The sequence below is a fragment of the Colossoma macropomum genome, unplaced genomic scaffold (assembly GCF_904425465.1).
Source record: "Colossoma macropomum unplaced genomic scaffold, Colossoma_macropomum, whole genome shotgun sequence".
NCBI lineage: Eukaryota > Metazoa > Chordata > Actinopteri > Characiformes > Serrasalmidae > Colossoma > Colossoma macropomum.
In genome coordinates, this window is record NW_023494798.1 from 26,439,008 (window position 1) to 26,465,286 (window position 26,279).

The 26,279-nt window shown below is 38.3% G+C and overlaps 1 protein-coding gene across 2 annotated transcripts in view; it reads right to left on the reverse strand.

The window, feature by feature from the left end:
• Positions 1–1,610: 1,610 nt before the first annotated feature.
• Positions 1,611–26,279, reverse strand: part of LOC118818187 (protein mono-ADP-ribosyltransferase PARP6-like) — a 32,324-nt gene continuing 7,655 nt past the window's right edge. For both annotated transcript variants that reach the window (XM_036585379.1, XM_036585378.1), the window contains 20 exons: positions 26,086–26,180; positions 25,147–25,207; positions 24,940–25,030; positions 23,270–23,336; positions 22,931–23,080; positions 21,914–22,064; positions 19,117–19,248; positions 16,815–16,910; positions 14,897–14,989; positions 14,340–14,465; positions 14,053–14,118; positions 13,591–13,658; positions 13,421–13,469; positions 13,140–13,252; positions 12,387–12,459; positions 10,045–10,114; positions 7,741–7,820; positions 5,911–5,974; positions 5,149–5,233; positions 1,611–3,503 (listed from right to left, as the gene is read on the reverse strand). In XM_036585379.1, coding sequence (XP_036441272.1) covers positions 3,401–3,503; positions 5,149–5,233; positions 5,911–5,974; positions 7,741–7,820; positions 10,045–10,114; positions 12,387–12,459; positions 13,140–13,252; positions 13,421–13,469; positions 13,591–13,658; positions 14,053–14,118; positions 14,340–14,465; positions 14,897–14,989; positions 16,815–16,910; positions 19,117–19,248; positions 21,914–22,064; positions 22,931–23,080; positions 23,270–23,336; positions 24,940–25,030; positions 25,147–25,207; positions 26,086–26,180 — 1,833 coding nt within the window. In that variant the 3' untranslated portion in view covers positions 1,611–3,400. The remainder of the gene's footprint in view (positions 3,504–5,148; positions 5,234–5,910; positions 5,975–7,740; positions 7,821–10,044; positions 10,115–12,386; positions 12,460–13,139; positions 13,253–13,420; positions 13,470–13,590; positions 13,659–14,052; positions 14,119–14,339; positions 14,466–14,896; positions 14,990–16,814; positions 16,911–19,116; positions 19,249–21,913; positions 22,065–22,930; positions 23,081–23,269; positions 23,337–24,939; positions 25,031–25,146; positions 25,208–26,085; positions 26,181–26,279) is intronic.

The window sequence follows — 26,279 nt, forward strand, 5'->3', positions numbered from 1 at the left end:
TAAATTCACGTGCCACAATTATCACCCTACAAATCCTAGGAAGATCAAAATGTAACTAAAGCATTTTCTCATTTATATTTTATATTATTTTTAACACAGAGAGCATCTTTACCCATCTTTACAAAGGGTGCCAATAATTATGGAGCTGACTGTATTGTGGGTTACATTCTATTGTTTCCTCATCTAATAAAGGTAGAGGGAAAAGATAAAAAAAGACAAATAATGAAACCAAAATGATAAAAAAAAAAAAGAAAAAAATGAGTTACAGATGGCGGAGTCCTCTCTTTCTGTCAGATCAGAGAGAAGCTGATCTCTGTCTATTGGGTCACATGTAAAGAATCGGGCAGTTAGCTGTCTGATTTTGCATTGAGCGTCAGTCTGAAAAGATGTGTTATGGAGGAAACAAGTCAACTAAACTGATCCCAGATGTGCAACGAGAGAGAGTTCAATAGTGGGTAATGATTGGCAGGAACAAACAGTGGAAAAAAAATATGTAAGAAATAAAAAAAAATCACAAAAGAATTCTTACTTTTGAAAGTTTAACAGTTCACAAATGTTTCCTCAACATGACACATTTTCAATACAGTGGTAAGGAAGAAGTGGCAATATTCATTTTGCATTTAAAACAAGACTGCAGAGATAACATTACACACAAAGTTGCTAATTTTCTTTGAAGACAAATCAATTTAAATACACATTTTTTTTATTATTTTATGTTTTTTACTGGTGATCATCTGTTTGAGGAGTATCTCAGAATGCCTTTAACAGAACAGTGGAAACCATTCAATCTGAGATCACGCCAATGCATGTCATGGATTTTCATGAAAAAATTTAAGCAAGTTTTAGTAATTTTATGTTTCATGTTTGATCTAAACTTTTACCCGTTAAGATCTAAACTGCATCTTAAATATTGAGTATAACTGTTTACAGATTGACTGAACTGAGCCGAACTGAGTGATACTACAAGACAGAATAATATTTTACCTTAAATCAACCGGTTTCATGTTCATAAATGTCCATAAGCGGTTCATTTATGTCATATTGTGAAATCCTACATTTCTATCCAATAAATGATTAATGTCTGCATTAAATGCTATGTCATGAGTTAAACATGATATCACAAGTAAAAATCCATTTTTTAGCTTTTATAAAACCTATATTTTTCTGAGACTAATTGTATTCCACTGAAGCTTCTTTCTGAATGAGAACAGTTAGGCCTAATTAACATAAAAAAATACCTAAGCGCTGACGCTATTGCTTGAATATTTTTTCATGGACGTGACTGAAGAAGCTTTACGTAGGTTGACATGGAGTAACCTACAAAATTTTTGGGTGGCATTAAATATAACTGCACTTAATTCACAGCATGTATTATACTGCAACCCCTGTGCGTTATTAGGATGCATATTCTGACCCCCCTACCCACTTCACAGTAGACCCTCCTGCTGTACAAACACCATTCTGAGAACCAAGGTTTCTGAAAGTGCGGTGTGTATTGTATGGTATGAGAGCCCCCTATAGGTAAACAGGAGCAAATGCATCTCAGCATTCCCAACTAACAGCACACCAAATATGACTAAATACAGGCAAATAAATTAAAGCACGTATCTAAAATTGTGCAAAATCTCTCTTTATTCCTTCTTTCGGTCGCCGCTTTCGTAACATCAGTTTTACACAGAGCACTGACATACAAGAAGAGCAGGAACAGGTACGGGGCCAGCCTGGTAAAAGCACAACCAAGAAGAGACCATGAGAGAGAACTACAGGGATGATATTCATCCAAAACTGCTTCTTCTTATGCCTTCAATACTCACATTCTATACACAATCTGTTTATTTCTTCAAAGAAAAAGCCTCCAGATTTGTTCCAACATTCATTAAGTCCTTCATTAAGTTACATCATGTCTGACAGTACACTGAGCTAAGGGCATATCAAAGTGAAGGTGCATTTGCAGGAGACCAGCCATGACTGCATATCTTTTTTTTTTTTTGTTTTCCAGAAGTGCAACATCTGATATGAACTCCACTGGTTGAATATACAAACTCATACGTACACTCAGGCAGGCTGCAGGACGTTTTCAACTATCAGGGCAAGCCGAAGGAATGCAACAAAACAGGTTTTGAAAGAGAGGGTGTGACCCTAGACTCTTCACAGAACGTCTGTAGGAGAAGAGGCTGTCCAGTTGTAAAATAAGAAGAGGTAGGCCGTGTGGTAATAATCACAGCCATTAAGGAATGTCAAACTAGATAGAGATAAAAGAGGTGCAGAACATTTTGCTTTGTCTTAGAGCATCCCCCCACTGAGTCTCCGCCCCCCCCACCCACAACATAATGTATTTAGAAAATCCAGTGATTAGGAGGAATAAGTACAAATATGAACAATAATATGTTTTTGTTCACTCATTTTTCAGCACAGGCATCCATGCTCAGTCTGATAAATTGCAGTAAACATCTTTCTACTGAGTCTATGCGCGAATGTGTGCGTGTTTCTGTCGTGCCGCGCAACGGAGACGAAAGAACAGGAAATTGATTTTACCGGGAGGAGTCGCTGAACAAAAGCAACTCCAGAGATAACTGCATCTTGGATATTAATACGTGTCATTACTCAAAGAATATGAAAGTAAACAGATCAAGAGGATAATGTTCTTACAAACACAATAAAGGGTGCATGAGGGATCCATCACTTACTATCCAGAGAGGGAAAAAAAAACAATGTAATAAACGTTTTTAGATTACTTTGTTTTTTTGTTTTGTTTTTTCCTTATGGATATTCGGAATGATAAATGTTCAGTGGCGCCAAGTATGTGGGAGCTATGAAGAGTCCAGCAGAAGTCAACGATATGGGTAAAAGGACAAAAACAATTCGACCTCATACTGAGGCAAGTTCAGAGCAGTTTGACTGATGGACTTAAAAGGGATTGAGGGCATGTGGGGGCGGAGCCTGGAGCAGTGTGGGTGGAGTCATGTGAAGTTTCCCGCACTCATTAGCAGTCGCCGCAGTATCCGTGGGCGCAGTTTTAGAAAGACTCTTCTGTAGTGGAAAGAGCTGATGTCTGCTCTGTCGTTACTCTTTAATCTCACTTCCCGCTGGGGATGAAGAGGAGGAGAAGGAGGAGGAGGAGGAGGAAATTCCTACTGGCCCAGCCGCCCCAAATAGGCCACAAACCACGCAGCAGGGGGCGGGGACACCCGTCCAACCCTCGGCACGAACGCGACAGGAGAGGGGAAAAAGAACAAAGGGAGAAAGAGGAGCATTGGGAAGAAAGAGAAGGGAAAGACACTCAGCTCTTCTGCCCGTCCCCCTTTCTGAGTCAAGCTGAAGCTGAGATGTGTGGCTGTTTCTGCAGCGAGGGTTAGGATGCTCTTCTACAGCCCCTGCAGACGGCCCCAGGAAACCCCTCTCAGCTGGAGTATATCTGGGTGCCAATCACACGCATGATCTCCTTCTGCACCTTGGGCTCCTGGGTGTTAATGTTAGCATCTCCCACCTGACCATCTTCATAACTGAAAGAGAGAGGGAAAGAGAGAGAGTTGGAGAGGGAGAGAGAGAGATGTTCAAACCATTGGGCCTTATGCATAAGAAAAACAGGATGACTTTCTGTGTAAATTGTTCAAACACCTTTTATGCAAATCTCCTTATTCATCAAAGTGTCTTGAAATGTTTGTAAGTGGGAACAAAATTTACAGCTGCTCCTGAAAGAGCGTCAATCTCTGAAAGACATCCAATGTTTTTTTTTTACTTAGTGCAAAATAACTGCTCTCTGGTCAAGTATCAAATAACTAATTAACTAATAATAATTTGAAAAATGAAAGTAACCTCAGCAATTAACAGAAATGAAAGCAAAGGTGTTTTCTGTTTTCTTTTTATTATAGCCTATTATTCAGACCTCCTTTCTATAGCATGCAGCTCTCCTAACTGGCTACACACATTCTACTAGCAAATCTAGTGTTTACAGTGTACGTGAGTCTGGTTGAAAGCTTCTGTAAAGGTCCATTTTACAAACAACATTACTTGCCATTTTCTTGTGTATTCACACAGTTTTTTTTCACAAATGAGGCTGCTTGATATTAGATACACAGGACATGCTGTACAACCTCTTAGCCAGTAGTTTGTTGTTTGTTTGTTATATGTACCCCTACAGCATGTTCTGTTTGGTCTACAGAATCCCATTATCCAGCACAATCCTCAATTGTATTGATATTAACCCCAACGGGTCCAGACTTCCATTCCTCACTCCTATTCATGTGTTTGTTCGCTCAAAAAAGAAGTAATATCAACAAAATAAATGTTTACATTTTGGCTTTGATAGATCAACAGCACTGAAATGCTATAGCATGGCGAAATAATGTTATTAATGCAGAACAGTAGATTAAACAGCAGAAATAGCCTATTTTTAAGCTGACTTTAAATGGTTATCTATTTTACAACTACTTGTTTTTGACAATTATTTTTACTGTGAGTGAAAAATACTGTCAGACTTACCAATTTCACAATTTACAATGTAAAATATGAAAAAAAAAATGTAAACGGTAAATATGGTAAAATCAGCAAATAAACAGAAACTGTGCAACAACATTTGCAGAAAAATGCCATTTTTGCCATGTGCTGCTTTGAAAAATACTACCTAATAACTATGAATACAATGATTTTTATCTAATTCCACACTCTGTACTGCACTACATCCAGTTATACTGGACTATTTATGGTCTTTTTATACTGAAACATGCAGTTGGTCAGTGTTCTCTGAAGTATTGACAATGCTTTTGTGTTGACTAATTTACAAAAAATTGTGTTGTATTTTGATGTAATTCCTCACAATAATGATAAACATTGCCATACTGCCCAGCCAAACTGTAGATGAGGTGCATGTCATGCATAATGCATCACTGTTGTGATACACTAGAAATCAGTGTAACTTCAGTTTTTATTTATCTTTTTATTTTGGTTCGTGGTTTTGTTCCTGGTCATATATTTTTAATATCAAGTACTATTTTTTATTCTGTAAATCAAATTTCACAGTAACTTTCCTTGTACCACCTGGTAACTGCTCACATGCCCTCTGGGATATGAACACTCTTACACAAACACACAATTCAGCAGTTCTCAACTTTTGTAAACACACAGCCAGATACACACACAGATACTCACACAAAGAAGAAGCGTGTGCACACATGGTCGGATACAGGACACACCCAGATGTTTCCATGTTTCTGAAGGTCCTTTGATGTGATCACTGTGGCAAAGATTACAGCCAAAATGCAGAACTTTATACTCTGTACATTAAATTTCATACTCTGTGCTGCAATGTTTGTATGCATATTTAATGCATTTTATGCTTAACAAGTAGTTATTTTTTTAGAACCCTGCTGAAAAGAGACATGGTGGTTTTGCTTTCTAATCATAAAGCCATCAAATGCATTTAGAATCAGCCATTGGTCATCTGTTAAACCATTAGGATCCTTTACATTGTGATATCAACCCATTCAAAAAGCCAAAACACATTACAAAAAAATAATCAGGAACCAACAGAAACACTTCTATGGTTTTTATGGCTTTTTTCAGCAGGGAGGTTTTACAAGCTAATTGGTTATAAGGCCTTCTTCTTACACCTGCAAACTATCTGCACAACCTTCAGCCCAGAGGGAATAACTCATCTCCTGCACTAATCTACACTAACATATATCAAGTACCGCGAAGACTCCAACCTATCAACACTGTTTTAAGTCAGTGTAATCCTGATGAAATTCACATAAACCCAGACTCTGATTCTGTCACATAAGCACAACTGGTGCAATACAGGGCACTTTTAAAGCAGAATCTGCCCTGAATTGTCTCGTAAATGTCACACAGAGTTTCTCAGGTGCAGACTGCTCCTGAAGAGCTATAATGGGCACCGATTCAGCTGCTCACCTTCACAGAGCGCAATGCAGTTCAGATTCCGACTCTGCAGAAAGCGAGACTGTATGGGCCGGCTCTGTGAGAAGAGAAAAGAGAGACTTTAATCCCTTAAACTACAAGCTTGCTATTCAGTCTTAACGCTTATTATTAAGTAGCTAGCTGCTAACAATTAGGGCTGGACCTATATATTGACTGCCCAATATCGATACTAGTCAATATTGAGGTCCCGTGGATTTATCGGTATTGCCAAAGTGGCTTGTATTAAATTGAAATGAACAGTTTACTTCTGAAAACATACTGGTCTCGTGCTCACATGGCAGTCCTTATAGATACTGCTCATATCTGGCCCCCGAGTACAGGATTAATAAAATACAAACCATTGTTGAAAATGTGAGAGACCCCTCACATAACGACAAAGTTTACAGATATTTTGCACTTCTTTCAGTCTTCACAGCTAAACAAAAAACCACACAATTTAAAATTCAGTTCACTACGGAAGTCCGGAGAGGCCATGAGCTGTTGCTATAATTTTCTGGATTGTTATCTTGAGGTAACAAGATAAGTAACTCGATATTTCAAGACAACAACTCTGTTATCTTGAGAAAACAAGATAAGTAACTCGCTATCTGAAGACAGCAACTTTGTTATTTTGAGATCACAAGATAAATAACGTTATCTCAAGATAACAACTTTTGATATCTCGAGATAACAAGATAAGTGATTTGATATTTCAAGATAACACTTTCGATATAATTAACTTGTTATCTCAAAATAACAATACAGAAAATTATAACTATCTCATGGCCTCTCCGGACTTCCGTAGTCTACAGACTGGAGTTCCGATCAATCTGGAATCTCATATGAACAGATGTGATTTCAAAACAAACACAAGCTGATTTTCAAAACAAGCTGATAACACAGAGGCACAGATTGCTCTGCATTTTGCAGTAAAGTAAAAAATTATTTTTATAACACTGGCAGGGTGTTATAATGTAAACATTCCAGAATGTAAACATTCTCCCCAGGATTTTGTTCCAACTTCCTGAACACCTTTGCTGCTGGAGAGAAACCAGGCAGCTGTAACAAATCCCTGGGGGGGGCGGGATTTTTGCTTTTTGGGGCCTGGATTACTCACCTCTATTGATAAGAATACATAATGTTTATTAAACATCTTATCAATATGTTTAATAGGCAATTGCCTCAGACGTGCTAGTGGAAATCAGCAATATTACATCAGTGAAGAAGACAAATATTATCTTTCCATTTGTCTCGGCTCTCATTGGCTAATAGTCTTCCACATGCGCATTTCATATGAGAGAATCAGCGTTTCCTCCAAACTTAAAGAGAGGTAGAGTCTTCAATATGGCATATTTACGATTCAAAATTGAGGCATCCCTGACTGGACTGTGAGTAGACCGAGGAGTAAAGACTGGGTTAGACACACCCCACCCCACAGGATAATCTGGGAAGACAATGGTTTAAGACAAGCCTGAAATTGAGATTTGCAATTTGCAATTGCAGGCACAGTCAAGTTGGCATCAAAATTGGTCCGATTATCCTGTAGCATGGGCCAAGAATAAGTTGACAGTCATTTTTATTACAGAAATATAACAAAAAGGTATAAAATGTATCCAAACTTTTAGTGTGAGCGCAACATAGCATAAAATCGATGAAAATTATCAAAATTTTAAGCTCTTTGAAATAAGAGTTGCTCAATAAGTGTTTATACTGGTCAAGCCCTATTTTGAATTATTCAGTACTATGAAACTTATATGTAGTTTCATGTAGTGAGGGAATGAAGCGTGGGCCGACACACAGAGCTGTGACATGTAAATCTCTTACCTGCGGAATTGTGTTCATACGGTTATAACGCTGCACTAGTTCATCTTTAGTCGGCATTCGATGTTGTCCTTTACCCATCCCTAAACACACACACACACACACACACACACACACACACACACACACACACATATAACTGAGATTAGATCAAACAATATTAGTGATATCTGGTAAATTATTTCACATATGTTACTTAAGTTCATGCATCACAAAGCACATGATGGAGTATGGAGTACACAACATGATAAATGGATCACACATACGGAACACAAGATTCAGCTTGTGAAATATTATTTTTCTAAAATATACAACGCTGATTAAAATAATATGGCCTTAGTCATAACAGTTTGTCATGGAAGATGTTTCAAACACCCAACATGAATTATTGGAACATTCTTTGAAGAACATGAATCACTGGTTTTATGATAGGGAAGCAATCCAGCTGATGATATCAATCAATAACAAGTTACCAATACCATATTAACAATAACTCATTAACATTAAATAACAATAACTAAAAGATTATGTAAGAACATATTGCCTTGATACTGTTCAAACATAAAACATTACAAAAAGCCTCACTTAAAATGACAATGATTTTCAGATATTAGTTAAAGAGGCATCTACTAACACATTATGACTGTGACTGTCACACAACTGATCACGCTTTGCCCAGTAACTGTTGCCAGGTTGGACAAACTTTATAGAAAATTATGGGAAAATAAGAATTTTTTAAGCAATATGATGAACTGCGCTTATTATGAACAAGGACATCAACGAACGAAGTCGAAGAATTGAGGTTGATTTTAAAATTGGTATTGGTTACAAAATGTTCATATCACCGAATCCTATTATGAATTATTCAGAATCATACACCAGTTAGATCCGGCCACGCAAGCTGATTGGTTGAGAAGCATTCTAACCATACTGTTATTTCGCCATAACATCACGTTTTTTTCACGAACACTGTATCACTCCGCTGAGACACTGTTACTAAGCAACGACTTTGACAGCTGTAGCAGACGCTCAAGCCATTTGAAAGTTTTTACTTCTTACTTTTTGCGCACAAACGGAAACGAAAATGGACACTTTTAAGATCACATTTCACCGAGAGCCAATTTGGTCAGACTCTGAAGATGAGACTACACTAAGTTCCCAAACTGTCATCACCACTGAGCAGCTTTTCCGTGGGCAGCTCTGACAGAAAGAAACCTAAACAACCTGGAATCAGCCAGAAATGAACCGAATACAATTCACCAAACAAAATGGGCTGGAAGTTGCTCTACACACCGGCTGGAACAAAACAACACTAATATTCATTTAGCAAAAAAAGACAAAACTGAGCTAAACTTGATATTGCAGCAGTTTTATGGCTCAGTCCGAATTTCAAAAGGTGAGGCTCACAGCAGACTGTGCAGCGGGTGAGCGGAGCTCATTACTCTGACATAGCAACAAGCTGCTTGTTAAGGAACTATAATTTGGCGGAAGGAATCGCTGACATTAAAACATATTAAATGCCACATTCTACAGCACTCGCCTTCGGCTCATGCTTGCGACCAAATCACAGCCGTGATGTTATTTTGCGATAACACACTCCCTCTCATGTTCTATTACTTAAATGACTATGGGATTAATATGTGACATGTAACATGCAACATAATATGTAACATGACACCAGAGTTAATTGCTACATTACTGATATGTACTACATTGTTATTGCTCATTGATACTAAGCAGGTTAGAAACAACAATAAATTTGCCACCATGCTAACACTAGCTTGATTATATACGCATACAATGTGGGCTTTCACATGCATAAAATTTTATCATATTTGAAATTAATAATGCATTTTAAACATAAATATTTTGACAAAAAACTGTGCAGTGCACTACAGTCTTTAGTTTGCCCAACCCAGCAGCAGCTGCTATGAAAGAATGCAGTTGTAATGAAGGATTGCAGGTAAGTTCTTCAGTGCAAGTCCTTGAGCAAACAGCTTTGAGCTGTGATGTCACTCTGAGGGATGCCTTATGACTTTCAGCTCACAGTTCGTAGCACGACTCACAGTTTATTATCATCCAAAGAATGGACAGACCATCACACAACAACCAGCAACCACCACCAACAATGACCAGCTAATAGGAAGGAATGTGATGAGTTTAAGGTAAAGTTTAGCATGGCTGCGTTCAGCTTTCACCCAGTGCGACACATCCATGAGCACCACTGCAACAGCACAGGCTCGACAGAACATGATGGGTGAGCGCAAGAGATGTGCAGAGGGGCATGATGTCATCTGGTGATCCTACCTGAGTATCCGAAGGATATGCTGGAGATTGGGCTGAGATAGATGCCCTTTCCGTAGGCTGCCCCATGCAGCTTGGGTTAAAGAAAGTGAGAGTCACTGGGACAGCAATACTACATGCTGCCAGATCAACACATACATAGACTATGTATTGGGGGGAAACAAGTATTCAGTGTTTTTTGCTTTTGATATTTAACAGACCTCCAGTGTATATAAACATCTAATTTACACATATAATGATGTACTTTAAACACAAATATTCAGATTTTGTTGCAAAGTTGTTGGTGGCAATTACAGCATTGAAATATCTATGGTAAAAAGTACTTAGCTTTTTGTGGTTCAAGTTGGCCCATGCCTCTTGGCAAACTGTCTTCAACGCTCCAAGGCTACGAGGGTCCCTCTGATGGACTGGCATGCTCAAAATCCTCTATATATCTTCAATGATTCAAGTCAGGAGATTGGCAAGGCTATACAAGTACTATCTCTTTCAGAAACCAGCATTAAACTATTTTGGCTGTATGTTTGGGGTCACTGTCTTGTTGAAACATCCATCTTCTCCCTAGTTTTTTTTGTCCAATGAAATTCTTCTGTAATGTACCAGTCCTTCTGGCCATTCATATTTTCTGCTACGACATCTAATGGCCCAGTGCCATTTGCAGAGAAGCAGCCCCTTATGATAACACTCCCATCTCCGTACTTCACTGTGGTTATGGTGCTTCTTGGGATCATACGTGTAACCCATCTTGTTTCAAATCCAACAAGCTGAATTATTGCCAAAGAGTACTGTTTTTGTCTTGTCTGACCAGAGCACATTGTTCCAAAAGAGTTCTGATTTGCCCAAATTCTTCACAAATTCAAAACACAAAGTCAAACTACATCATGTGTATATATTTGAAGTGGATATATGCACTGGAAGTACATTAAAGAACAAAAAGTGTATGAATACTTGTTTCCCCCCACTGTTCGTGTGTGCCAAACAAAGAGAGCCAGAAAGAAACAGACAAAGAAGAGAGCATCGAGCAAGAAGAGGTATCCAAGGTAAGTTGGCTATATCAGACAAGGATTTTCATCACGATCCTTCTTTTTATCAAGTCATGAAACCACAGCAACAAGTTGTGCAACTGGCTATGAAGTAAAATTTGACATGCAAGAACAGCAAAAAGGCAGAAGGAACAAGAGCAGAAAGACAAAGCTGGGGTACAAAGTGTGAGTGTGTAGAAAAAGTCAACAGAAAAAAGATGAGGATGATGATGATGACAATGAAGATGATGACAAGCAGAACCTTGTGAATATGAGGTTAAGTGTAAAGACCTAGAACAAAAAGCGATTCCGCTGTCCATTAGCACTAAGCTAAACGAGGGCTCAACGCTGCAAAAGATGATATACTGGCAAGTGAAAGCACCATAGATCTAGTCAATTTACCTAATATTCTTCATTATGAGATTGTTGTAAGAAAATGATAAGATTAATAAAGTTATTTATAGACATTATTACTTGCTTTATTTTATGCTAGCAATTTTATCTAATGAAAATGCCATTCTGTTGTCAGGTTATTTTGCTTGTTTTACAACATAATGCAGATACTTTTGCCTTATGACAAGCAAAAAAATTATCTGCCAACAGAATGAGAAAATTTCATACATAAAAATACTCAAAATGTCTATGATTAAGTAATATTTTAATATTTTTACACCATGACATGGAGAAATATTAGATATATTGACTAGAAGTTTTTTGCATTGAAGGTGACAGCTTCACAGAGAAGAAGATGAAAGTAAGAATATGGAATGAAGGATGTGTAATGTACAAGCAGAACATGGAAGATAAAGTTCCAGGATTGTATTCGATGTTGCTTCCAAGGACAACTGTGTAAGTATTACTTCTGTCTAAATACATAAATAACAAACCGGTCTAGCTTGGAACTTGAGAGACTGGTACAGCGGAACGGTGCATACAGTACAGCTGGCCCACTTCTTACCACATCCGTAGGTACTCCACAGAGAGTGTAGTCAGCTAAGCAAGAGTAACGGGTGTCCTGAGATCCACCTAAACACTCAGTGATTCCCTTAAAACCCCCTGTGAAACCTAATGGTAACCCCTGACCCCAGCTGACCCAACACCCACTGCAGTTTGGGACAGCAAGGTGTATGGGAGCAGCTGCTGTCAGCACAGGAAATGTTGTTACCAGAAAGTTTCACCTCCTTTCAGCCCAACAGCACAAGGGGACCTGGCATTCGTTACTGTCAAAATGGATCAGCTGGACAGCCAACTTGCACCCAGGGCGGGACAAGTGCTGTCCAATGGGGAAATGCGTCTTAGATCAGCTGACCGATGTAATTTACATACCTGCAGTTTGGTATAAGAGGCATTGACTAGTCCATTTCTCAGAACAGAGTGCCAGTTCTCTATATGGGAACCACTAGAGTGGTCAGAGAGAGAGATAGAGAGAGAGGAATGTGTATATGAGTGAAGGGTCTTACTCCATAAATGTTGCCCCTGCTCATGTATAAAAGCAAAGAAACCAGACAGTCACATTCAACATCAATGTGTTTTACAGATCAATAACTAGAAGTTGTATTCTAAATATTCTGCATCTAAAAAAGAGCAGGCTATTTATATAAGTCTTTGTTGGCTGTTTTGGGAAGTTTTGAGAGAGTTAGCATTACTGTATCAGGACATCTTTTAAAATAGAAAAGCAGGGTCATAATGAGGTTGCAGCACACTGCAGTCTAAAAACACCAAAGCTGCACTATTAAAAAAAGACCATACATCCCTTGAGAGCCTAAGCGTAGCAAAATTTAGCACTTATTTTTAAGTTCAAATTTAGTAAATGTACACTAAATTTAGTCTTTTTAAATATACACACTTAATTCAGAGTCTGCAAGCTCTAAATTCAGATTTAGTGAGTGTGATTAGTCACTGTTTATCGGAAAGAGAAACATCAGTGGATGCTTGTTTCAAATGCGTTTATGTCCACAGCTACGGGTTGGGGTACATCTAGCAAAACAAATTTTCGAAGCTGCAGTAGTTTTATATCTCGGAGTGCTGAGTTTGTACTGTGGAATATGATGGTGGTGTACTGCAGAAAGAGGGGCTCACTGGAACGCGAAGGTGCTGCCGTAGAGCTTCTTGGCTGTGCGGAATCGAGCTTCTTTAGCAGGCGGGCTGCTCAGGAGCAGGAACTGATGGGATGTGTGCATAAACTTCAGCTGCTGCTCAGATATAATATTACCCAGGTGGAAGGATGGAGAAACAAATGAGAATCAGAAATTAGACATATGGATAAGTACACAAGCAAACAAAAATTAGAAAGACATTAATACAAAATATTAAAACATCAAATCATTTTCTCCACTACCAGCAGAACAAAGACACTTTACCCTACTCAGCGGCAGTTTGACGATATGAGACCTGTTACTGGATATTATCCTGCAGACAGCGAAAGAACACAAAGAGTAAGAGTGTGAAGTGCATGTTTAAGGCACTCTGAACTATAGGAAATGAAATGCATCAGTAGTAAAAATAGTTTTACCAGTGTTTTGTCACTTACCACTGCAGCAGAGGATGAGCTAGAGGGTCCAGTTTATCCATCTGCTTCTTTATCTCCAGATATGATCCCTGTAAACACACTCATTGTATAGCTACACCAAAGACTGCACCAAAGACAGACTCACCTTTTAATAGCTGAATCAAAGACAGACTCACCTTTAGTATAGTTACACCAAAGACAGACTCATTCATAATGTAGTTATACCAAAAACAGGCACACTCATAGTACAATTATAGCAATGATACTCACAAAGTTACACCAAAGAAAGACTCACTTTTTTCTACAGTCACACTAAAGACAGATTCACCCATAGAGCAGTTACACCAAAGACAGATTCACAGATTAAATGTAACTGCTAAGCATTCATTTAACCCAAAACAATCTGAGTAATTTTCCTAAACGCATATCAGAAAAAACTGAAAGGTTCTGGGCCTTGATGGGTGCTGTAGCTGGCTGCCATACCTGGGTCATCTCTCGTATGGACATTACACTGTCCAGTGCCTTCTGCAGTCTCTCATAATTCTTCTTCTGTGACCACCCATCCATAGAGAGACACATAGCATGCAACCAGGAAGTGTTCAAGAGAAAATAAGAGAAGAATGAGTGATTAATGACGAAGTGAACAAATGCTAAGCTTCCTCATCCAAATAAAGCACTGTTGTTTGCATAGTTAATGTGGTCACATTTCTTGCTTAAAAATACAGCAAAAAGTACATGCCATCTGTAAAACATAAAGGATGGTCCGTCACCTTGGGATTGAAGGCGAGCGTTTTGGGGTCATTAGGGTCGACTACAGAGGGATAGGGCTCAAAGATGATGCTCTTACGAGGAGACTCCAGAGCAGCTCTGCACATAGCAACCAGCAGATCCACCACCTTCACCACAACATTAAAAAACAGCACACAGAGCACAACGGAACTCAATACAATTCATTTTAACCGCAACAATGAACTGTACCAATTGAAACAGGCCTCTAAAATCCTTATCTCAAAAGGCTGTTTTTGGTGCTGCAATAACAGAGACTTTCAAACAGCACACAGCACCCAATTTGCACGTTTACTGTTCTTTCTGTTGGCTCGATCTGCATGTTGCACCATCAAACTGGAATCTCCATTTTAGGAAAGCAGGCGTGATTGAAATGTAAGTCATTTACTTGCTTCTAGCCAAACCTACAGTAAACATTTTCTGGCATTTCTCTTTCTGAATGTAACCTGACTGGTCCTTTCCACTGAAGTCCACTGTATAACTACAGCAGATCCAAGTGTCCTTGAAAAACTCAAATGCGAGAACGCTTGTGTGTGTGTACCTCAGCTCCAGTAGCGACTTCTTCTGCTGCCCCCGACATCACTCCCAGTGTGTAGAAAGAGAACACACACAACTCTCTGGTGCAGACCGCAGGCTGCAACAAACATACAAAATACCACCATTATTAGAGGAGAAAAGCTGTGTTACAATCCTATAGAGCCTGTTTACACCGTGCATTAACTTGTGCTTCATGTCAAGATCGCATCTGGATACACTCTGGCCAAAATCAAGCTACACTTTTCACAAACGTACATCCAGTTTGATCAGACAAGATCTGAATGTACTTTTCCCGTGTCTAAAGCACATCAACACATTCACTGTTTCTGTTTTACTTTTTTCCCTGTTATGAGTCAACAAGCTTGGCTTGGACACTTTCATTGGCTCAGTGTGCAAGAAGAATTGCATATGATAAAAAAGACGTGTTACACGTTTTAAATGCTGTCACCAACTGACCACCTCTGATTGTGGATTAAGTGATTCAGTCATCAAAAACGCATGTTATTGTAAGATGTAAACAGACCCATATTTACAGTATCATCACATTTCCAGGACACACTGTAATGTTTTACCAAGAAAAGAAAATTAAGTAGCATGTTGTAACAACTTTGCATGTTATCATTATTAATTTTTGAGGTTATGCACACACAGTTCTTTTATTACACAATACACTAGTGATGCACTCAAAATCTGTATATGTTGGCTTCAAACATGCAATTAGCCAGTTTATATTTATTTTGGACGATCTGTGTTACAATTTTATGAGGCATATAACATGAGGCATGTAAGTGCACTTGCGCTGTATTTCTATGCAGCTGCTATGCCTATATCAAAATATCCTAGCATAATTATGAATGACGTCTTGTACTAAATAGCCAGTTTCCTCTTAAATTTGCTGTAGCACTTTCTTTAATTCATGTTATTTAAATAAGCAACTTATTTTTCATTTCAGAATTTAAAATTGGCTGTAGAGAAATCGGAATAAGAATTGGCTATAAAAATGATGATTAATGCATTGCTACTAGGGGTGTAACGTTTCTCCAAATCCATGTTTTTTTTTTAAATCACCAACATTTTGGACACTAATACAATACAGTAATACATCACTGTCATATCAAGACCTCATATGTCCATTTTTTTTCTTATTTTTACACATTAAAACCATTTGGAAATGCCAGCTGTGTTTCATGATGAATGAAAAAATATAAACGCCCCAAAATTACTTCTAAATCTTAACATTAATTTACATTAATGTTAAAGGGGAATTCCATCTTATTCTATTTCTTTATAATTAAACAGTTAAGATATAAATAAAGTCACTGTGAGTGGTTTGATGTGAAATGTGCCATTATAGAGAAACTTATCAAGTCAGAATTGTTCACAGTGGCAGTGACAGGAACAAGAAATATATGAAATGGTTATGAATTTGTTGTCTGAGGCCTTAGACATTGTTTTATGACAGTTTTAAGACTTTGATCTAAAATTGAAATTTTTTAAATCCATGGTGGAGAGGCACATGCAGGGTGTTGTAAGTCAAAATATTACCCCCCTATTTTTTTCTTTCAGATTTACCACTATTTTACCATTTTAACATTACATATAAAACTCAGATGACAGGTGTAGGTTCACCAGTTATTTTGGAAAATAAATTAAATGGCTGTATTTGCACTATAAACATTGCAACCCCTGGTTCCTATCACCACCACTGCAAAGAGCCAGTAGTTTCTTTACAATGAACCAATTTTACATCAAAAAACTCTGAATGACTGTACACTTCTCAATGAGTGGATTACGCGGAAATTTTGAGAAAAAAGTGGAATTCCCAGATATTATTTTGGATAAATGAGATTTTGTTACAACAGCGACGATATACTGAATGGGTACGAGCCACAGGAAGTTTCAGTGTGTTATGTCTGTAACACCTTCAGCATGGATCCGTTCTGAAAGACGTGCTGTTCATCACACACCACACAGTACTCGTTCAGCGTGGGGATGCGCTGCTCCGAATATTTCATTATCTGGGAGGAGAGAACGAGAAAAAAAGAATTGGTGAAGGGAACAGTGACTAAACAGGACATGCTGTAGTGCTCACAGCTGCACAACTGGAGGACACCAGAGCTAAAAAAATGTCCACAATGTCATGCAGGACAATCAGATTTTTATAGATTTAAATAGTTCAGTAATTCAGTGAAGGATTCTGTGTGATTTCTAATCGTTATTACTTCACAAAACTCTGTTGTAGGTCATTCTGTTTGGGGTAGATAAAGTTATGGCAGCATTATACTCAGGACCAACTCAATTACTGTTGAACATATTTACAGGAAACTGGGCCATTTGTCTGGAGGGGCACAGCCATTATCATGTAACACTTGGGAGCAATGTGGACTGAAGTTTGTTTTGCTTTTGTCAAGGAGTTGAATGTGGATGTATAGACTAATGATTTTGTTCACTGTTTCTGTAGCTGGCTACATTGCTACACCTGTACCTTTATTCTGTTCTGTTGTGCTCATTACCATTCTACAAACCTCAATTCCCAAAAAAATTGTAATGAAAATAAAAACTGTATTGAAACAAAAAAATAGCTCAACAACAAGACATTTCACATTTTACTATACCAACTTAATTTATTTTGTAAATACCTGCAAAACATACCAAAAAAGTTGGGACGGGTCAATTTAAGACGTACTGAAATATGGAAATGTCCCAAAACATCTTAAATAAATGACATTCTCGTGTGTAAAAGGAGCATCCAGGAAAGGCTTAGTTGTTTATAAGCAATGATAAAGAACAACATTCTTCAACATGTGATTACAAGGATTTTAGCTATTTCACCCTTTAGGCTGCATTACATCATCAAAAGATTCAGAGAATCTGTTGAAATCTCTGTGCATAAAGGAAAAGGCTGAAAAACCAGTGACCTTCGACTGCTCAGACACAACTGCATTAAAAACTGGCATGAGAATACTTTGACAAACCATTGTCAATAAACACTGTACGTCACTGCATCCACAAATGCAATTTATGATTTAAACCTTATGTGAACAATAGCTATAAATGCCGCCTACTTCTCTGGGCTTCAGCTCATCCGAAATGGACTGACGCACAGTGGAAACATGTATTGTGGTCTGATGAGTCAACCTTTCACAGTGTTAATGGATGCATTGTTCACCAGCCTGAAGAAAAACAGGACTATCCAGACTGTTACCAGCTTAAAACTCAAAAGCTAGAGTCTGTCATTGTATGGAGGTGCAGATGGCACAGATAACTCGCACATCTGTGAAGGCACCATTTGTACTGAAAGATATGTACATATTATGGTGCGACATACGCTGCCTTCTAGACAACATCTTTTTCAGGGACATCCATGCTAATGTAAACAAGACAAAGCCAAGCCACATTTTGTACATGTTACAACAACATGGTTGTGTAATTAGAGAGTGGGGTATTAGACTGGCACCAGATCTTTCTGCTGCTAAAAACATGAAGCGCAAAATAAGATAACAATGGCTCCGTACAGCAGAAGACATGTCTAACATAGAAAGGGGAATGAAAATGTCTTTGAAAACTGGATCAGTCCTCAATTATTAAGTGTTCTTAAAAGGGAAGGTGATGTGACACTAAATATGCTACAGTCCCAATTTTTTTGGAATGTACATCAAATTTTATTTACAACAAAAACAAGGAAACAAAGATAAGTTAAAACACCAAATACCATATTTTCTACTGTTTTCAAACTAATACAGTTCAAACTGAATTTACTAATCACTGCTTTCTTTGTTTATTAGCATATTTTTTATTAGCATTTCTCATACTGTCTGTCTTTATCAAAGTGTAAAGTCCTTTTATCACATCTTAAGCTCATATACTACACCCAAAATCTGGAAAAACATTACATCACAAACACAGATGAGTAAATTAAATGTGAGATAACTACTGTAATGCCACATCACTAATGAATTTGCTGGGTTATGATATATTATTAATGCTGCATGAGGCATGCATATTTATTGATGAATTAGCCGTTCTTACATTAACAGCATGAGTGAAATCAGTCCCATTGCTAGAACACTAAGAAGCCATGCTTGAAGATGAGGTTATTCTACTGTGCAATGAATTTCCTGCTTTCTGACGATAACGATGATTAATAACAACACCATGAAAGGAAAGCGTTGTTGTATAAAAGCTTGAACAGAGATGAATCTGGTGGGCCAGAGCCGTCTGTACCTGCACTAAGAAACCATACTCCAGAGTGGGGATGTTCTTGCAGTGTCCGCCCGCCTGGGATGAGAAAAACAATTCAATCAGCTGCCGCGTGGTAATCTGCGCAGGGGCCCTGCCCGCCGGGACTGCCACAGTCTGATGGGTCAATGGAGACAAAGCATTATGGGAAAGGGCGCCAGCCAGCCACGACAGGCAGAGGGAGACGAGGGGGAAAGAGAGGCTGGGGAGAGACTGAAGGGGGCACTTTAAATTGAAGAATGAAAGTGCTCATGAACCTTTGTCATTTATTCAGCAGAGGTTTGACTGGAAATCTGCAGTTCCGCAATGTTGAAAATACACAAAACCTTCAAGCCTATTACTCTCTGTAGAAGGGACATCCACGCAGAACACTAGGCTGAGTTTATTAAGTACACCTGTCTCGCACCTACACTCGTTGGCTACTTTATCATACAGGTGCATTTTGTACATTTATGACTGTAGCTCATCTGTTGACCAATTTATCACCTTGTCAATCAGTGGAAAAGGACCACAACTGGACCACAGCTGAGTAAATATTATTTGGGTGGATCATTCTCAGCACAGCAGTGTCACTGACATGGTAGTTGCATTGTAGTGTGCTGTGCTAGCATAAGTGTATCAGGGGACAATATATGTATATCTACAAAGTGCATCTGCACTGTAAAAAATAAAAGGTACTGTCCAGGTACATTTAGTCTCCCAAAGTACAGACAAAGTTAATGTAACTGTAAAAGTAAGAACTTGTCCATAAGATCCAATTGTGTAACATATATCTATTTTAAAGGGACCCTACATTCAGGTACATGGTTTTATCTTTAACTTTAAATTGTTCCTAAACAAAAAAGTAAAATAAAAGCCTGAAGTCAGGACAGGATGCACAGAGCCAATGCAGTAAAAAATGCAATGGAATATTGTGCATAGTTAGAAATAAACGTTTAGGTACATTTTTCGCTCGAGGTACAAACAATGTAAAAGTACCATCGAAGGTACAACAGTGGTTTTAAGATCCAATTGTGGAGTCAATGCTACTTAGACAATATCACTGTAATGGATTATGGTACAATTATGTTCCCTGACTAAAGGTACTGAGATGATCCCTTGAGGGTACCACCCCAGTGACAAGAGGGGTACTGCCCCAGTGACAGTTTCATACTTTTTTTCTGAGAGTGTACAATTATGTTCCCTAACTAAAGGTGCTGGAAATATACCCTTGAAAGGTACCACCCCGGTGACTGGATGGTACTACCTTAGTGATAGTCTCAGGCCATTTTAGAAAATGAGATGTAACTCTAATTATTTGGGCAGGACTTATGTGTTTGTTTGAACAAAAAAGGACAACACTAACACTACAATAAATACAAATTAAAACACTTCTTTCTTTAATAGGTCCTTAAACTCTATGTATTAACCAGGTAAGTGTGAGGTTAACTACAGATAAGTTTGGCTAACAGGATGGTAAATTCCAAGACAATGTAACTAAATTACATAGAAATGCTACAAAGAGTGCTGTATAACTATATTGGGTAAAAGGGAGGGTAAGTATCAAGATAGTTTAACTAAATTCCACTGAAATGAAGATTCTTGCCACACAGAAAAAGGACACAGTAAAATATCTCATAATCTGATAATTATTTGGAATAACAAGGTGGTAATTACATCATATTTAATTTCAGGGTAATGTAACATGTTTAGATAGAGAAGTAAATTATAAAAATCTCTAAGTAAATGAAATCATTGCTTTCTTTTACAGCCCAGATTCAGTTTACAGATGGATGACAGGCAGATATATACTTTTTATGTCTTTGTACCTCCTTTTACCCCATATAACTGACTGGGACTTTGAGTTTTTTCCAGATTACATTCCTGCCTAAAGATGTGACATTGTAGTGAAATTTACTAGTAACTCTGAATAATTATCCGAATATCAGGTACCTTACTATGTCCTTTATCAGCTTAATAGCTAGAGTAGTTAGACAGTTAGACTGTCTCCTTCAGGAAGCCCAGTAATCCCAGTTACCATAGTTTACTGGCTAATTGATCCTTCATTCAATTAAATCAGGTGTGCTGCTGATGGACTTTTGCACAGTGCTGCAGAGGGGAATCTTCAGTGGTATTGCATTGTAGTAATACTCTTATTTCATTTTTAAGTTTTGGTTGAAAACAAAAGAGTCAAATTCTTAAAACATTTAACAGAAAATTGTCCAATCAGGATCTCTGGGCCTTCAGGAGTTCGACGGAAGGTCTAACATGTCGGATTAATCACCACCATCCTTAGGAGCAGTGAAATCAACCAATCAGCTTTTGAATCCAATGGGTGGGACCAATTTTGTAAGAGAAAAAAATGTCACTGGCAGTAAATATGATAAAGGTGTTTTTTCCTTGTTTCTGACTGAGGTGTGACATTTATATCCCAAACTGAAGGCCTAGCTCTAACAGCCATGGCTCACCACTGCCGTACTGAGCATGGTAGGTGTACCTGATAAACTAGTGAATGAGCCTTCATAAAGTGTTCTGTATGCCTTTACACGATATGAAAGACTGCTAATATGCCAAAAAGAAAAAAAATACATTTAGGGTGCATATGGCCTGGTTTGGAGTCACATCATGCTGTCTTTCAGTACTCAACATCTTACAAGTGTTTCTGGGAGGAATGAGGACAGAATTGATCTATAATTAAGAGCAGGGCCCCCCACTGGTCAGAGGAGCTAAGAGGACTGGAGAAGCAGGCAGGACAGAGCTGTGTGTAAGGGGTGAGTGCAGAAAGAAAGGCTTTGTGTCTGACCTGGCTGTTTGGGGGATAGCTGAACAGCTCCCCCTTGGGGTTCTTCATGGTACAGGAGATGGAGCGGTTCATGAGCCTGCTGACCCTCAGCTCGGGCACACTCAGTTTGCCCTTCAGCACCGTGTCCTGGATCAGTGGAAAACTGGGGGAACTGGGGAAACGACCACAGTCAGGGTGAATTTTCACAAAGCAAATAAACATGTTCAAACACTTGCACTATTTACAAAGGTAGTAAAGAGGTAGTAAAAGGGCACATGGAGATTTGTTCATTACAATTAAGAGGGCGATTCCAGAGATTTAAAAAAAATCTGCATAATTTAATCGTATAAGACATTTAACAAAGTCATTCAGACTTTGATGTGCAAAACACCATTCAAGAGCAGCTTACGGAGTCAGAATTGTTTACAGTGGTGGTGATAGGAACCAGACGTCTGAAGCGTTAAGTGCCTCTAAAAGCTACATTACAGAAAGCTCTTACATAAAATGGTCATAATATGCTGCCTGATGTTGGGCTTAGAATATTTTTAAAACCATTCATGGTGGAGAGGAACATTTAAGGGGCTGCAAAATAATTCCCAAAAAAACACTTTTGGATTAAACACTAGTTTACCATTATCAACATTACAGATAAAAACTCAGAGGATATGTGGTCACTTTGGATAGCTAATACATTACGACCTCTGGCTCCTACCACTACCACTGTAAAGAAATCTGACCCTGTGATTTTCCCTACAATGCCACATTTTACATCAGACCACTGTAAATGACTTGGTTAACATTGCAATGACTGAATTATTCAGAAATTTGGAAAAAAATGTATTACAATTAAAGTTTTCTGTGATATGGACCCTTTAAAAAGGTATACAGCTGTACCAAACAAACCTCTCAGGTTTTATTAGCTATATTAAATGTTACTGTAATTACTTAGTGTTGTAACTGCAGCCTGATAAATTGAAATTCGATACAACAGCAGGCTTGTGGCTAAAGGCAATAAGAAAGCAGAAATGACTGTCGTACTTGGGGATGGGAGAGAAGATGCTGAGGCCTGCACGGAACTTCTTAATGGTCCCTCCAGCCTTAAACCAGCTGTGCCTCTTCTCCTGCTGGGCTTTAAGGAACTCATTACTCAGATGCTTCCACTGCTGGGAGGTGAATGTGCTCAGGATCCTGGTGGAAAAGACACAGTTAGAGCAGCCGAAAAGCATCTCACTATTTCAGCAAGAGTTTTCAAAAAAGGCAGGGGGGAAAGCTGATGCTGCAATTTTAAGAGTCACAAAACAGAAAGCTGCTATTTATGCTGCCTTTGTACTGTCAAATAAGCACCAAAAATACATCACAGGAACCAGAAAGACTCACTTTTTCAGCTGAAGTCCGAGGCTGAACCCATCTTTATTAGAAGGCTGAAACACTTCCACTGATGGTTCTGTGACAGATAATCATGATTAATACTAATTCTAGTAATCTACTAATACTAACAAGTCTACAACAAGAGAAGAACTCAAGGACACACACAGGTCGGATTTTATACAATGTCAGAACATTAGATCATATGTATACTACATGTCCAAAAGTATTCAGATACCCCATATTTAATAACAATTACTAACTAGTAACTTAAATACTTTAAGGAGCACATATTATTGACACAGGCATTCAAAGCACACACATAACTGTATAATCTTACATAATCTTCATAGAAAAACATTGCCAATAGAAGGGGGTGCCCTTGAACAGCCACACATCAGCCTGAGGTCACCATGCACAATACCAAGCACCAGCTACAGGAGTATAAACCCCACCAGCATTAAGCTGTCGAGCAGTAGAACTGCATTCCCTGTGAGGAACTGAGTGATGGAGCTCCATCTAGTATCTTTGGGATGAGTTGGAGCGGCATTTGTGATTGTGATCTAGAACTAATAATCTAACATCAGTAGCTGACCTCATTAATGTTTTCGTGGCTGCCATCAATTCCTCACAGCCATGTTCCAACATGTAATGTAAAGCCTTCTCAGAAGAGTGTGGACAAACTCGTGATTAATTTCCAATTTCAGAAGAAATGTTGAGCAGATGTCTACAAGCTTTTGGACATTTGGAGGCTGGTTTCCCAGACATGGATTTAGCCTTGTCCTGGACTACATACATATATATATATATATATATATATATATATACTATATATATTTATATATTGTATTCAATGTAATTGCCTATACTGTTTCCAATAAGAAAACCAAACCAAACCCTACCAGGCAGTACAATACAGTTACATATCCAGACCAACAACTATTAGTACCCTGGCCAAGTACCTGTATTTGTTTCCCACCACACAACAGAACCACAAAAGAAGGCAGTGCTTATGTAGTCACATGATTTTTTTGTGTGAATCTAGTGTTAAAGGTAAACACAAACAACAGCAGCAACAATGAAGAAGCTTCCAGTTCTGGTTTACTGTTTAACTCAAAAACTAAAGCTTTTTTTTTAAGCATGGTCGTCGGATGGCAGTGGTGATTTTGTGCAACTGCATTTGACCAATCAATGGTCTGCACTATTTCTAGCTCCACCCATACATTCTGGCTACTAAAGTACAGTATGGTTCACCTGTCAATTGAAATGATGATAAAACGCAAAATCACAGGTTTATAACCGCACTGCCCGGTGGAAAAACGCCAAAACTCACACCTTCACCTCAGAATTGAATTTTCACACAGCAAATATACATCCTCACACACACACTCTATTAACAGAAATTAAAAGTTACTGAAAGGGCACATGATAAAATCATGATTAAATCATCATTATAGTTATGATTTAATAGATAATTTACAGCAACTCAATACCAATAACAAGAAAAAAAATCCATACTTCCTTTGTCAGATCCCAGAATCAGAAACCATCATGAAGATTAACATTAAACCTAATCCTAACCTTAAACTCACACACACACACACACACAGACACACACACACACATACACACACACACAGACACACACACAGACACACCCATTTTCACACACTCCTGATTACCTGGTCCATCCAGGTACTGTGAGAGGGAGAAGCGGAGTCGAAGGATGATGGGCTCCGTTCGAATGACCTTCCACGCTGTGGCCACTTCCTCCTACAAACAACACAAAATGCAGCACAACAATCATTTCTACAGCAAAAGAACCGATGCTTATGTCTACAGGCCATTCTGTGAGTGTACACAGGGCACAGAAAAGAAAGAGTACGCACATCCAAGAAACTGATGTTGATATGAAGGTCAATATCCACGTCATCTATTGTCCCGTACTCTCTGTTCAAATTCGGAACAAAAGAGGAGAATTATTTCACGTTTTCAAGCTTACAATAGCCAACAGAGCAAAAGAACCGACAATTTCACTCTGAAATATGAAGTTGTAACTGACTTTGCCAAACATAAATACAGACAGGAAAAAAAAAACTTTTAATAAAACCTTTTTGTTTTTTGTTTTTGAAAGTAATTGATATCTTGAATAGAAGAATATGGTTAGGATCAAAGTACAGTTAAAATCACAGAAGAACACAATTCATTTAAAATGTAGCGTTTTTCTTAACATATAAATGCTTATTGCCCAGACAAATTGCTTTACATCAATTTTTTTCAGATGCCCAAGGCACATTACTGTACTGCACTATGCCTTTTTTTGAAATCTTCAGAGTAGCGTTGGATTTTCTTTGTTTTTTAAATTAAATTACAATTAAGTAACAAAAATAATCCCTGCAAAATACAGATATTTGCTAATAATTTGTGCATATTTTCAACACCCAGTTTTCCAAACGTCTTCCTAGACGTGAACTGCAGGTTTTGCTTAAATAATGATTTAATAGTTTTTTACAAGCTATTGGTAAAATCATATACACTGAAACTGTTTTAGTCCAAAGGTGATTTCAACTGAAAGTATTTAAACGCTGATGATAATATTGCAACATGGGGATAAAATGAGTGGGCATTGGCTTTATTCCCAAATAGCACTATATATATGATATTGTTTTCCTCCCAAATATGCCCGCTCAGTTTTTAAACATTCTCATTAGTACTAAAAGCATTTAGCTGGGTGTCTCCAAACTTTGATGGGAAATGTAGACAAGCTACTGCGAAACATTTTAATGAAGTAATGTTTAGGGAAGAACACAAAAATAGCTTCACAGTACCTGATAGACACAGCACTCTCTGTGTAAATGTCTTTCACAGCCTCGATGTCAGCGTCAAGCTGAGGATGCCGATATAGATCAGCTGCACAGCTGCCCTGCATGAGGAGGAGAACACAGAGCTGTTAAAGCACCCACCTTCAGACTGTCGCTCAGAGGTCACCCTGTACTGTAGCACCAACACTGTTCTGGAGAAC